Raw genomic sequence first — 12,815 nt, forward strand, 5'->3', positions numbered from 1 at the left:
CATATGTAAATATATATATGATAAGGAAATAGATCCATGTACATATATGTTAAATAATAAGGTAGCAGATGGACATTGGGCCCTTACTCAAGTCCTCCCGCAATGCAAGAACACTTTGTTCTAATAACCTGGCATTCTGTGATGCTCACTTTCCTGATATGATCACTGAAGACAAAATGGGTGCATAAGCAAATGTAATAAAGAAGGCTGATGGTGCCCAGCTTTCAAAATACATGGTGTCTGGGATCTTAAAGACTTGAAGCTAAACAAATGGCCATCTAACGGGGAAGCAACAAAGCCTGCACAGAAGAAGCACACCAGCCTGTGTGATCATGAGATGTCCATGGGATCAGAAGACGCAGAACAATCATATCGATGGGAATGAGGGGGAGGGCCAGAATAGAGACCCAAAGCCCATCTGTAGACAATTGGACACCCCCTTACAGAAGGGTCACAAGGAAGGGACGTGCCAGCAAGGTGCAGGATAGCACCGATGGAACATTCGAGTTTCCTCCAGTTCTTTAATGCTTCCTCCCCCTGCCCATCCCCAACCATCATGACCCCAATTCTACCTTACAAATCTGGCTAGACTAGAGCAGATACACAGGTACAGGGAAGAGCTCACAACACAGAGAATCCAGGAGAGACAAACCCCTCAGGAACAATCATGGGAATAGTGATACCATGAGGTTAGGGGGAATGTAGGGGAAGAAAGGAGAACCTGTCACAATGATCAATGTATTAACACCCTCCCCCCAAAGGGGGATGAACAACAGAAGCATGGGTGAAGGAAGACAGCAGTCAGTGTAAGATATGAAAATAATAATTTATAAATTATCAAGGGCTCATGAGGGAGGGAGGGTGGGGAATGGAGGAAAAACATGAGCTGATACAAGGGCTCAAATAGAAAGAAAATGTTTTGAAAAGGATGATGGCAACTGACGTATAAATGTGCTTGACATGATGGATGGATGTATTGTTATAAGAGTTGTAGAAGCCCCCAATAAAATGCTTTTTTAAAAATGGAGTTTTAGTTTCAGTAGTTTCAGAAGGGAAAAGAGAAAGTTGGTATTCTCAGCTCCACCACCCACTGAATTGGGCTCTGCATGTGAGGAAAGATGCATAGCTATCCTCTCCCTGGATTGATTTTCTTCTTCATCCCGTTGACCGTCTCTGACATCCAGCCATTTGGACGACTATGGTAATCCATAGTTGCTCACGCAATTATACTTTATCAAATGCCGATGCTTCTATCTATAATGAACTTGGAAAAGCAAGAAAAATGACCATGAATAATTTATAAAAGAAAAATCAGAATTTATACACAATTTGCACATAGGAATCGAACCACTAGCAACTAGACTCAACTACATTTTAATTTGTGGAAATAACTTGAGCTCAAGCTATAAAGTATTGTGCTTTCTACTTCCCCCCAAAGAGTAATAGTTTGGGAAACATGAAGTTAACACTTTCAAAAGGCATTCACATCACATATTGATGAGCATGAATCGTGATTTATAGTTCTGTGGTTGCTCATGATGATTGAACCTAAGTATGTCAGTGAATTTTACCAGACACTTTTTTGAAGAGAAACAGACTGGTTGAGCAGTTAAAATAGGTATATGAAGAAGGCATAGATTCCCTGGAATTTTGGAGTGGAGTTTATGATCTTTGGAAGTGTGTTGGAATGCCTATCTGTGTAGCTAAGTCCTGGATTTACGCTCATGCCTACTTGGCTCCATGGAAGTACTTTCTTTGTTGGAGAGTAAGTCTGGAGACAGGATCAAGATGCTCTCTGCCCGAACCCAGTCTACACTTCCTTGAATTATTTGATTCCCAAAAGAGTTGCAGTAAATTGTAGTTTCCTTATTCTTGTTTTGCTAATTGAGCATCCTAAAATAGTTCATTGTTATACTGATCATAATAAATGGATAAAGCTAATTTACACGGACAGTTTTTGTCTTATTTAAAAATGTAAGTTTATTGGTGTTTTGATTTTAATTTCCCTAATCAGTAATGATGTTCAGCATCTTTTCGTGTGTTTTTGGCTGTTTGTATTTCTTTCATGAAATGTCCATTCCAGACCCTTCTTCATGAGCCATCCCATGGTCTCCACTAAGATGACTATGATAGAAAAATGAATGTGGTGGGTGCTGCCAAGCGTCTCGGAAAATTAGAAAATTTACTGCCTCCCAGTGTAATTGTAAGATGACTCAACCACTGTGGTAAAAGGTTCCCAGTTTCCTAAAAAGGTCAAACATAGAAATATCGTATTTCATTTCTAGTGTATACCTCAAATAATTGAAAGCAGGAACAGAAACATAAAATTTAGAGTTAGTATTATTGCAGTTCTGTTCACAATCACCCAGAGTTGGAAAAGCCCAGATGTCTATCAACAAATAATGGATAAGCACATGTGGTACATATTAGTTGCAACGGAAGATTGAAATGAAGTTGGGATGTATGTTACAGTGTGGATGAGCCATGAAAACATGCTGAGTGACATCAGTCTGTCACCAGGACAAGGAGTATATGACCTCATTTACGTGAAATCGGCGAATCGAGGGAGACCAAAGCTTCGTAGCGCTCAGCAGAGATGGGATGGAGGAGAAAAGCAGGGAGTCTTTGTTTCTTCGGGCACAGAGCTTCTGTTATTAGTGGTGGAATAATTTTAGAAAGGACAGTGGTGATTCTTAAGCCACGTGATTGATGTAACCAATGTCACTAAATTGTACAGGTAAAAAAAATCATTGAATTGTTAAATGTTATCTATTTTTTTACCAAAATAAAACCAAAGAACTGGAATACTGGGAAGAGAAGAATCTAAAGGAGGAAAAGTCTCCAAAGTGCTTTAAGTACTAAATGAGAGTTATAATAATAAAAAACAAAAGGTAGAATTGAATCATTTTAGAATACTAATGCTTTTGCTAGATAAAGCCTTTCATATTCCCCTTGCAATTTAGAGCATCTCATTGCTTACTGTTTCTAGTCTAGGTCATTACATTTATTTTTCTTATCAGTTGAAGAGGTCAAAATGTGGTGATGATTAGGAAATACCGTTTTAAGTAATTGTCAAATGGAACAGAACTCAGGACCTTGGGAAGGTAGCTGTCCTAGTCTGTCTGTGGGTGAGCCTGACAGGGTGCGTGTCGGCGGGCTCACGTGACTGAGAATGCTTGACTGGAGCTTGAAGGGATGGCTGGGAGAGGGGGAGGAGGGGCATTTCTTGTAAAGGTTTAGTTAACATTAACCACAGTAAATGTTACTTATATTTTGCTTTAAAAATTACTTTGTTATACTTTCTTTAAAAATTACTTTGCTTCCAAGTGTTTCCATTCTTGGTGTTGTTGCTTTCTTATTTTTTAAAATTCAGTGTAACATAGAGTAAGATTTCCTTTTCATTTTATGATAGGTTTGTAACCAAATTACTAGAAGACCTCATCTTCTTTGTTGCTGATGTGCCTAATAACGGACAAGAAGTACTGGATGTGTTTATCACTAAGCCAAACCGAGAACGTCAAAAATTAATGAGGGAACAAAATATATTGGCCCAGGTGAATTTTTTTCATTGTATTAGCTGCGTACTGTCAGGTAACAAATTAACTCAAAACTTAGAGTCTGAATCCAAAATAGATACTGGTTATGGCATGGTTTACAGGGGCGAGGAGTGAAAGAGTGACAGGTGAATGGCTCAGCCGCAGGGCTTTCCAAGCTCCCCCTAGCATGTTGGTTGGGCTTCCTGGCATCCCAAGGCTCTGCTGGTCTGCTTTCAAGCTTACTCAGGTGGGTGTCTTCACGGGGCCTTCTCCCGACACGGGAGCTGGCTTTTCCTAGAACAAGAGATATGAATGAGAGCATCCAACATGGGAGCCATGATCTTGTTAAACCCCAGCTTTACAGCTAACCACTCTACTGTGTTCTATTACTGAGAAATCCAGTTCAACCCTAGGGAAAGTGAAGCATAAAGGTGGTTATGCCAGTGGGCTTGGGTCAGTGAGTACTGTTGTAAGGGCTGCCTATCACAAAGAGCCAGTAGCCATACTGACTTGACTCTGATTCATGGAGACACCATGCATGCTCCCCAGGAGTGCTAAGGGGTCATCTTTTTGGAGGCAAGTCATCAGGACTGTCTTACATGGACTTTTAGGTGGACTCAAAGCACCAACCTTTTTTTTTTAATTTAAATCATTTCAATGGGGACTCATACAACTCTTATCACAATCCACAATCCATTGTGTCAAACACATTTGTACATTTGTTACCACCATCATTCTCAAAACATTTTCTTTCTACTTGAGCCCTTGGTATTAGCTCCTCATTCCTCCCCCCCCCATCCACTCCCTCACAAACCTTTGATAATTGATGAATTATTATTATTGTTTTGTCATGTCTTACACTGTCTGACGTCTCCCTTCACTCACTTTTCTGTTGTCCATCTCCCAGGGAAGGAGGCTATATGTAGATCCTTGAGATTGGTTCCCCCTTTCTACTCTACCTTCCCTCCACCCTCCCGGCATCGCCACCCTCACCACTGATCCTGAGGGGATCATCTGCCCTGGATTCCCTGTGTTTCCAGTTCCTATCTGTACCAGTGTACATCCTCTGATCTAGCTGGATTTGTAAAGTAGAATTCAAACCACCAACATTTTGAATCGCAGCGAGTGTGTTAACCATGTGCACTTGCCAGGAATGCTACTGTCTGCTTCAGGCCTCTTAAGACCACACGCAGTCAAATAATCTTGAGAAACTGTGCTGGAAGCATTTCAAAGTAGGATTTTCAGTAGAACTTAAAAACAGCCCTCTCCATTTGCTTCCAACTTCTTGTCCAGGAAAGTCTACCGAGGACTGTGTACTCCTCCGCTAACAGTCCATACGTTATTGTAGTTCTTTATTCCTCCAGAAGCCTAGCACGCTTTCTGCAAATGCCTCCTGAAATGGCCCGTCGTAAATGGACTTACTTTCTGGAAATGTACACACATGGGTCTACCAAACTCAATGTAATTTTAAATTCAATCCATTGCTATTTAAAGTAATAGACTTCCACATTAATTAAATGTGGATTCAAGAAAGAGTAAAAAATGAAAGTGTTGATATTAATGCATTCGTCTTGTCTTGTGGAATTGGGAAAGGAAAACAGTAGATATATATTACCAATTAATATTTTAGAATTGAATAAAGATATAAAATCAATATTTTTATCAAATAAAATTAAGGTTGCAGATGTAAGGGACAATTTTTTTCCTGCCAGTAGCTATTTTATACAAGCTATATTATTTTAAGGATATTTATGACCTTGCATGGTTTAATATTATTTTAATCATCAACCGAACCGTATGTCAGCAGTTTAGTTTAAATGTTATAAAAATAAAACTCAAGTGTTATTGGGTATGGAATATTGAACAAGTTGGAATTTGTATCATATTTCATGAGTTCCAAGGGCTAAGGGTTTCAGTTTTTCCTTCTTGTACCAGTGCTCAGACCTATGTACATTTTTTTTTTCTTTTTGGTTTTGTGGTGGGTGGGTGGTGGTGGGGTGGTGGTGGGGTGGTGGTGAGACCTATGTACTTTTTAACGGACAGTTTGCTCACCCTCCCGCCTTCTCTCCAAGTGATCCTGTGTGCTGTCCTGCTGCTTAAGGAGTTAACAATTACGTTCCAGCCAGGACACTCTCTTCTATAGGACCCCGGCTCCCTAGATGCACTCCTAGCTCCCGACTTGCCGTGTTTGAAGAATATGACAAGCACAGTAACATGACCCTGTGTCTGTGTCCCAAGACCCATCAATAGAGTCCTTCCTAACGAGTTTTATATTCAATATTTGGAGGCGATTTTCTGATGGCAGTTGCAGATGAATAGTAAACATTTTTCTTTTAATTGTTTTGTTTTAAAATAACTATGGAAAGTAAAAGAAGAAACTGTACTCCTATACAACACATATCTACATTTAGTTCATCTTAACATGCCCATGTTACTTGGGACAACCCGACATCTCTGTATTTCTTATTTTAATCAAATATAATTTCTAAAGAAATCTAGTTACTCAGTTATATTTCTGCCATTACACTTGAGAAATCATTCATTGGTGTTTTTCTGTTCCTCAGTATATTGACTCTGTAGTACTTTTGTTTTCCTTTACATTAATTTTCCTCTAAGAGTGAAGAATTTTTGAGTTGATGCTTTCATTTGTGAAAAAACAAAAACAAAATGAAAATAAGTTCTAAAACAAGCAGCTCCACTCATCAGAATACGTGGCTGTCTCTATTCCTGGCAGGTGTTTGGGATTCTGAAAGCACCCTTTAAGGAGAAAGCAGGAGAAGGCGCAATGCTGAGGCTTGAGGATCTGGGAGACCAAAGATACGCTCCCTACAAGTACATGCTGAGGCTCTGCTACCGAGTCCTGAGACATTCTCAGCAGGACTACCGGAAAAATCAGGTGAGACGATGACCTCTATTCGCAACGTTGAAGATACAGGGAAGGTTCTCTTGGCTATGACTTAAGGCATTAACTATGACATGTCATGATTTACATTGACAGCTTTGACAGCAAATAAATAAATGATTTATAAATCATTTTGAGCTGATATGTGCATTCTTCCACATGAGAACCACTGGGGGAAGAGGTCCCGAGTTCTCCTTGTGTGTGGGATACAGCAACGTGGAGAGCCGGAAGCAGGCATGTGTTCGGGAGGGAACTTCAGAACATTTCTGTATCTTTTAACCCCATTTTCCATGACCTTTTTGGAGCCGCCTTGCATTATGGAGAGAGGGAAATAATACTTCTTAGAATGAAGAACATGTGCGGCACAGCATAATGTGCGGGCCAAGAAGTTTGAATCTAGTGGAGTGCTTTGAGAATGCAAGATGGAAACAAAGAGAAAAGACAGCATTATGGGAATTCCGAATGTGGAGCGATCACTGTGACTGGGAGAGCGTAGGGAGGGCGCCTGCAGAGGAAAGCATTGGAGCAGGATGACAACCATTTTCATAAAGTGTCATGGAAGACCATCTTTGAGGAGAACATGAGGGGTGCTAGAACGAGCACTTCAAACACGTTGCCCTAGGGTACCCTAGCTGCCCAGGACAAGGACAGTACTGGTAGCTTAGCCAATTGCAAGGGACATTTCCATTAAGTCTCATTTTAATCTTTGAATCACACAACATTTTGCATTGTGTTAAAAATGTTTAATATATGCATCTGTATATAATTAATTGTCCTTTGGAAAAGTAGAATCTCATGTTTATGGTAACTAGCAGAGAGAAAGGTGTGTAGTTAGTACATGTGACGGATATGTTTAGTTTTTTGTTTTCCTTTGTCCAAGCCTTTATTTTCACTTGTTTTTGTCCTTATGTTTCAAGCATGTACAGTTCTCAAATACAATATAGGTTTTTAAATTTATCTTTCTTTTTGCCCAACACTCTTATTGGCACATAATTTACATATTACACAATTCAATAGTTAATCATTATGGGTTTAGTTCTGATGTTTGTTTTCCATTGAGGAAGAGTGATATGACGGAGGGCTGGTCAGTTGAGTAGTATCTAGGTTGTCAAGAATAGAGAGGAGATTTTGGGGAGGAAGAGTTAGTAGTATTTATTGAGTGCTGGCTTTATAGAGCTAGCACTTGTCATGGATTAACTTGTTTAACCCTCAAGACAATCATAGGATATTGACACTATTAACACCCTAAAGACGAGCAGCTCCGATGGTACAATTCGAAAGAGCTTGGCTGCTAGCCCAAGGTTGAGGGTTCGAACACACCTAGCCACTCCATTGTGTGTGAGGTCACTATGGGTTTGAACCAACTCGGTAGCTCCCAACAGTGCCAACAAGAAGAAACCACTCCATGGAAGAGAGAACCGACCATCTGCTCCGGGAAAGGGTGGCCTAGGAGCCTCCATGGTTCCATTCTGTCACAGAGGGCCACTGTCAGTGAGCATTCATTTGATGGTGCCTCTAAACAACAGCAAAGCTGAGCCTAGGCACAGAGACGTTTAGTAACTTGCCCAAGATCACCGTTTTAAGAATGGCGTCGGTATGCAAGTTCAGACTTTTAATCATGACACTATTATCCTTTGATAATCTGAAAGCTTTTCATTAAGAAAAAAGATTGGTTTTAGGAAGAAGGAGTTAAAATACATTGGGTTTGATATTCTAACTGAAGATCAAGAAAAAGACAAAAAAGAATGTATGAAAGAAATTATTCAGAATCTATATAATATGGGCCGATAACGAGCAAGGGTACAATGTAAATAAATCCCTAAAGCTTTCTGAAAGAATCCTACTTATAAACAGTCTTCTTCCAAGAACTGCAAATTCTATCCGTGGAATTATTATTCGTACCCTAACTGCATTCTTTTTGGATGGTGACATAAAGTAGAGAGAGTCATTATTTTGTTGGAAGAAAAAAGAAATTCTAGAAAGTTAAATTATAGACCTCCATGTTATCTGAGGTTCAGTCTCTGAGATGCTTCCAATATCAAGCATCAAGTTAGTCTATGGGGCATGTGTGGATGGTTATGTAAAGTTGCCCAGTGAACTCTACTTGCCCTTGTTTCTGCCCTTGAATGTAGAAAAATACCTCACTAGACAGGCCACTGCTTCACAATTACAAGCAGTATTGTGATGTCCCACAATGCCTTCCCTGATCACTCCCTGCCTTTGGAAAGGTCTTCCTCTTGCTTCCTGGTCAGATCTCGTTGATTTTCATATCCTTTGTAGGCTGACCAGGCACCATGTCTCAATGGGTGTCCACTCTCAGTTTCTGAAGGTCTGGCACACACCTCTATCTATTTCTGACTTCATCCGGTTCTAGTGCTGGGACTTGGGAGCCTAGTGTGCGAAGGCACATACTGTGTTATCTCTGAAAATACCCCTTCTATGGCCAGTGGAGGAACAAAGACCCTCAAACTCCAACTCTCTAATTTCTTCTCTCAGTTGTTCATAGTTTTCCTAGTAATCCCACTTCTTCCCAGAAAATGTTTGTTTGCTTTGGTGGGGGTGGGACTGGTTTCCAGATGTCTTCCTGATTAATTCTTTTATCTGAGATGTCTCCCTCTCTCCAGGAGGTAGATTGTTGATCAGACAAAAGACCAAAGAGTCTCCTAGCATTCTTTGAGGGCTAGAATTCCTTTTCTTCACTTCCTTGTGAATGCTCTAACTGAATCTTAGTGATATTAGAAACATTTTTCTAATAGCTGTTTAACTTGCTTTCTAGTAAACATAAGCAGCTTTCTGATGCTTGTAGTACATGCGTTAAATATATATAAGGAGCTAGATATGCTTTTTTGCATAATTACTTTGTTTTTCTTTCTCATCACCTCTGTATTAAAGAAAGAGCCCTGGCATCATCATCATCGGTCAAGCCGTGGATTAACCATGATCTCAGCTGTTCAAACTACCAGCTGCTCCTTGGTAGAAAGATGAGGCTGTCTGCTTCTGTACGGATTTATAGCATCAGAAACAAAAAAGATGACTATGAGTTAGAATAGACTTGATGGCTGTCAGTTGGGTTGGTATATTTTATAGTTTTAATGGGAAAACAAAGAGGAAATTCAGTTATAATTTAGTGAATAAAGACTTTAATATTGGGTCTTTGTTTCTTATTATTTATAGAACTTGATTATAGCTTTGTGTTAGTCTGGGTAAACTACAGAAACAAATTTATCAACACTCACATGTGTATGAGAAAGAGCTTTATATACAAAAACAATTGAATATTGAGAAATTATCCCAGTCCTGTCCAGATCAAGTCCATAAATCTGATATTAGCTCATATGTTTAATACCGATATATAAATTCCTCTTCAGACTCATGAAACACATGCAATGACGCTGAATGCAGGAAGATCACAGCCCAGTGGGTGGAAAGTCTTGTGGATCCAGTGGCACTGTAAGCATCTTAGTGTTGGCAGGGGTCTCCAGGGGCTTCTCTGGCTCCATTAGACTCTCTCCATGTATCTTCTCCACAGGGATGTCTCACAGGGAGTGAGGAGAAAGAGAGAGAGAGAGAGAGAGAGAGAGAGAGAGAGAGAGAGAGAGAGAGAGAGAGAGAGAACGTGAGCAGGCAGGAATACAGGAATTCCAAGGAGGAATACAGGAGTTCCCAGAATCCTCAGGAGAAGGCCATGCCCACACAGAGGCCTCATTGGCTATATCCTAATTGACAGGCTGGACATACCCCTACACTTTTAATCCTCAGATTGACACCAGATTATATAACTACCACAAGCTCCAATTTTTTTAACTTGTTTGTCAACATTGTGGGTGTTTGTCCTTTACAGGTGTATGACAACATATCATCAAAAAGCATAAACAATACCTTTTAAAAAAATGACACTGACTTATGACACACTAATTCATTGGCTTATGTGATATACAAAAACATGATTTGAAAAACCACACAAATGCTGCCTAAGATATAATTGGATTTTTGCAAACAACACATTTTTCATTGACTATAGATAAGTTCCAGGAAATCTGACTAAAGGTAAACCACTTTCTTATCAATAAATTGCCCCATCATAGACCCAGAGATGGTCTCCCAAGGACAGACCCCATGAAATTCAAGGGAAGATTTCTGTTGTGGGGAGCAGTGAAGCACACCAGTTCTGGGTCATCTCTCGAGGTGGTGCGTTGCATGTCCACAGAATATACGAAATGAGCAATCGTGATTTGGGACTTAGTAGTTAGTGTGAAGAGTTAGGAGCAGATAAAAATAACTCGTGATTGAGCTCCTCAATGACTCACTGTTGCCCTTTGAGGGACGTCTTCATTCATTACCACGGTTCCCTAGGTCTCTTCGCTCTAGTCTCTTCATTTACTTTTCAAGTTCACTTTAGCTTGTTCTCTCATGCTGTTCCACAAAATGAGCCCCGGTGGCATGCTCAGGTGAGCATCGCAGGTTCAGCCATTCACACAGATCAGACACTCCTCGGGCGAATGTGGAGGATCCCCGCTCCCATGGAGGCTCAGAGCCTTCATGCTTTTTGCATATGCTCGCTGTGACTTGGAAGCGATGCCATGGTGATTTGGTACTGTAATGAGTTTGGTTTGGTATGATATTCCAGTTACAGTGGCCACCCTGGCTTAGGAAAGGCACTAAGCTAGGTACCATTTCAGGAGCTCCCACTTACGATTCCCCTCTGCCTCGATGTCCTGGGCTTCGAATAGCTGCCTCCCCTCATTTCTGTTCTAGTGCAAATGTTACTTCCTCGATGTCTACCCCATAGAAATTTGCTTCCCTTTTCGTTTCTTTTCTTTCGGCATTTGATTTATCCGTATTTAAAAGGATCTATCTTTTGCTCACGTGATGTTGTTTTCTCACTGGAATGTAGGTTCTGTGAGAGCTTATCAATCCTGTTCCTGTCACAGCCCTAGTTTTCCAATAGTGCCTAAAGCCAACCTTTGAGAAGGATTTATTGGGTGAATGAATCTGACCGACAAAGTGATGAATCATAGCTTTTTAAAGGTAAATGACACCATTGCTCAACGGAGTAGGTTGTATAGATCATTGTACTCTATGTACGAAAAGGAAATCACCCGTCCAATTTTGTAGTAGCAGCATTGATCTCATGTCTCAAATGAAACCCCAGTGATTTCTTTTTATAAAAATTGAAAATAAAACCTCACTGCCATTGAGTCAATTTGGAATCATAGCAGCCTTATAGGACAGGTAGAACCCTTCCTCTGAGTTTTTGAGACTTTAAATCTTTACAGGTCTAGATGGTCTCCTCTTCCTCCTGAGGGATGCCTGGTGGTTTTGAACCACCGGCCTTGTGGTTAGCAGCTACATCATCATCAAGCTTCCTTTCTTTTTACAGAATGACGTCAAGATGATTGATGATGACTTTTATGAGAAGGACTTCTGTTAGGCTGGGTGTCGGTAGGTGCCCGTGAGTTGGCACTGACTCATGGAGACGTCTCTTACCTACTTCTGCCCCGTTCTCAAATCACTGCTGTGGGGGAGGGGGGGTCCGTTCTTGCAGTCACTATGCCTCACTGTCTCATTACGACCTTCCCTTTCCCAAGCAGATGTCCTCTGTCGAGGGACTAGTCTCTCCTGGTAACTTGGCCCAAGTTCAAGAGACAAATTCTCCCTCTCCTCTTTTCCAAGGAGCATTCTGGCTGTTCTTAGAAAATACTTTTGTTTATTCTTCCAGTCTATCCAGTATGCCATGATATAGCTAACGTTTTTCACCAGCATCACAATTCAAAGGCATCCACTCTGCTTTCATCTTTCTTATTCATGGTCCAGCTTCCACATGGATATGAGCGGGGTGAAGTATGGGTTTGGGTCAGGCACACCTTGGCCTGCTCCTCCAAGTGACACGTTTGCTTTTGACGCGTTAGAGAGGCGTTGTTCAGTAGAGTTACCCAATGCTGTGCAACATTTAATTTCTTGACATGAGTAGGCATTGTGGATCCAAGTTAAAAGGAATCCTTGATAACTACAGTCTTTTCTCTGTTTATCATGTTATTTATTGGTTCAGTTGTGAGGCTTTTGTTTTCTGTAGTCCGTGCTGTAGCTTTGATCTTCCTCTGTAAGTCTTTTCCGGCTTCTCCCCCTTCAGCTATCAAGGTTGTGTAATCTGCTTATGGTAGCATGCTAATGGGCTCCTCCAGTCTTGGTGTTGTATGCGTGTAGTCCAGTTTCTGGATTATTGGCTCAGCACACTGACTGACTAAGTGTGGTGAGAGGAGACAATACAATGCACTTCATGCCTGATTTTTTAAAATCATTTTATTGGGGGCTCATATAGCTCTAATCACAATCCATACATGCATCAATTGTATAAAGCACATCTGTACATTCTTTGC

The 12,815-nt window shown here is 40.6% G+C and overlaps 1 protein-coding gene across 1 annotated transcript in view; it reads left to right on the forward strand.

The window, feature by feature from the left end:
* The window catches only part of ITPR2 (inositol 1,4,5-trisphosphate receptor type 2), a 590,339-nt gene that overhangs the window by 185,367 nt on the left and 392,157 nt on the right, over positions 1-12,815 (forward strand). The window contains exons 14-15 of the mRNA XM_075551968.1: positions 3,413-3,554; positions 6,271-6,432. Coding sequence (XP_075408083.1) covers positions 3,413-3,554; positions 6,271-6,432 — 304 coding nt within the window. The remainder of the gene's footprint in view (positions 1-3,412; positions 3,555-6,270; positions 6,433-12,815) is intronic.

The sequence above is a fragment of the Tenrec ecaudatus genome, chromosome 6 (assembly GCF_050624435.1).
Source record: "Tenrec ecaudatus isolate mTenEca1 chromosome 6, mTenEca1.hap1, whole genome shotgun sequence".
NCBI lineage: Eukaryota > Metazoa > Chordata > Mammalia > Afrosoricida > Tenrecidae > Tenrec > Tenrec ecaudatus.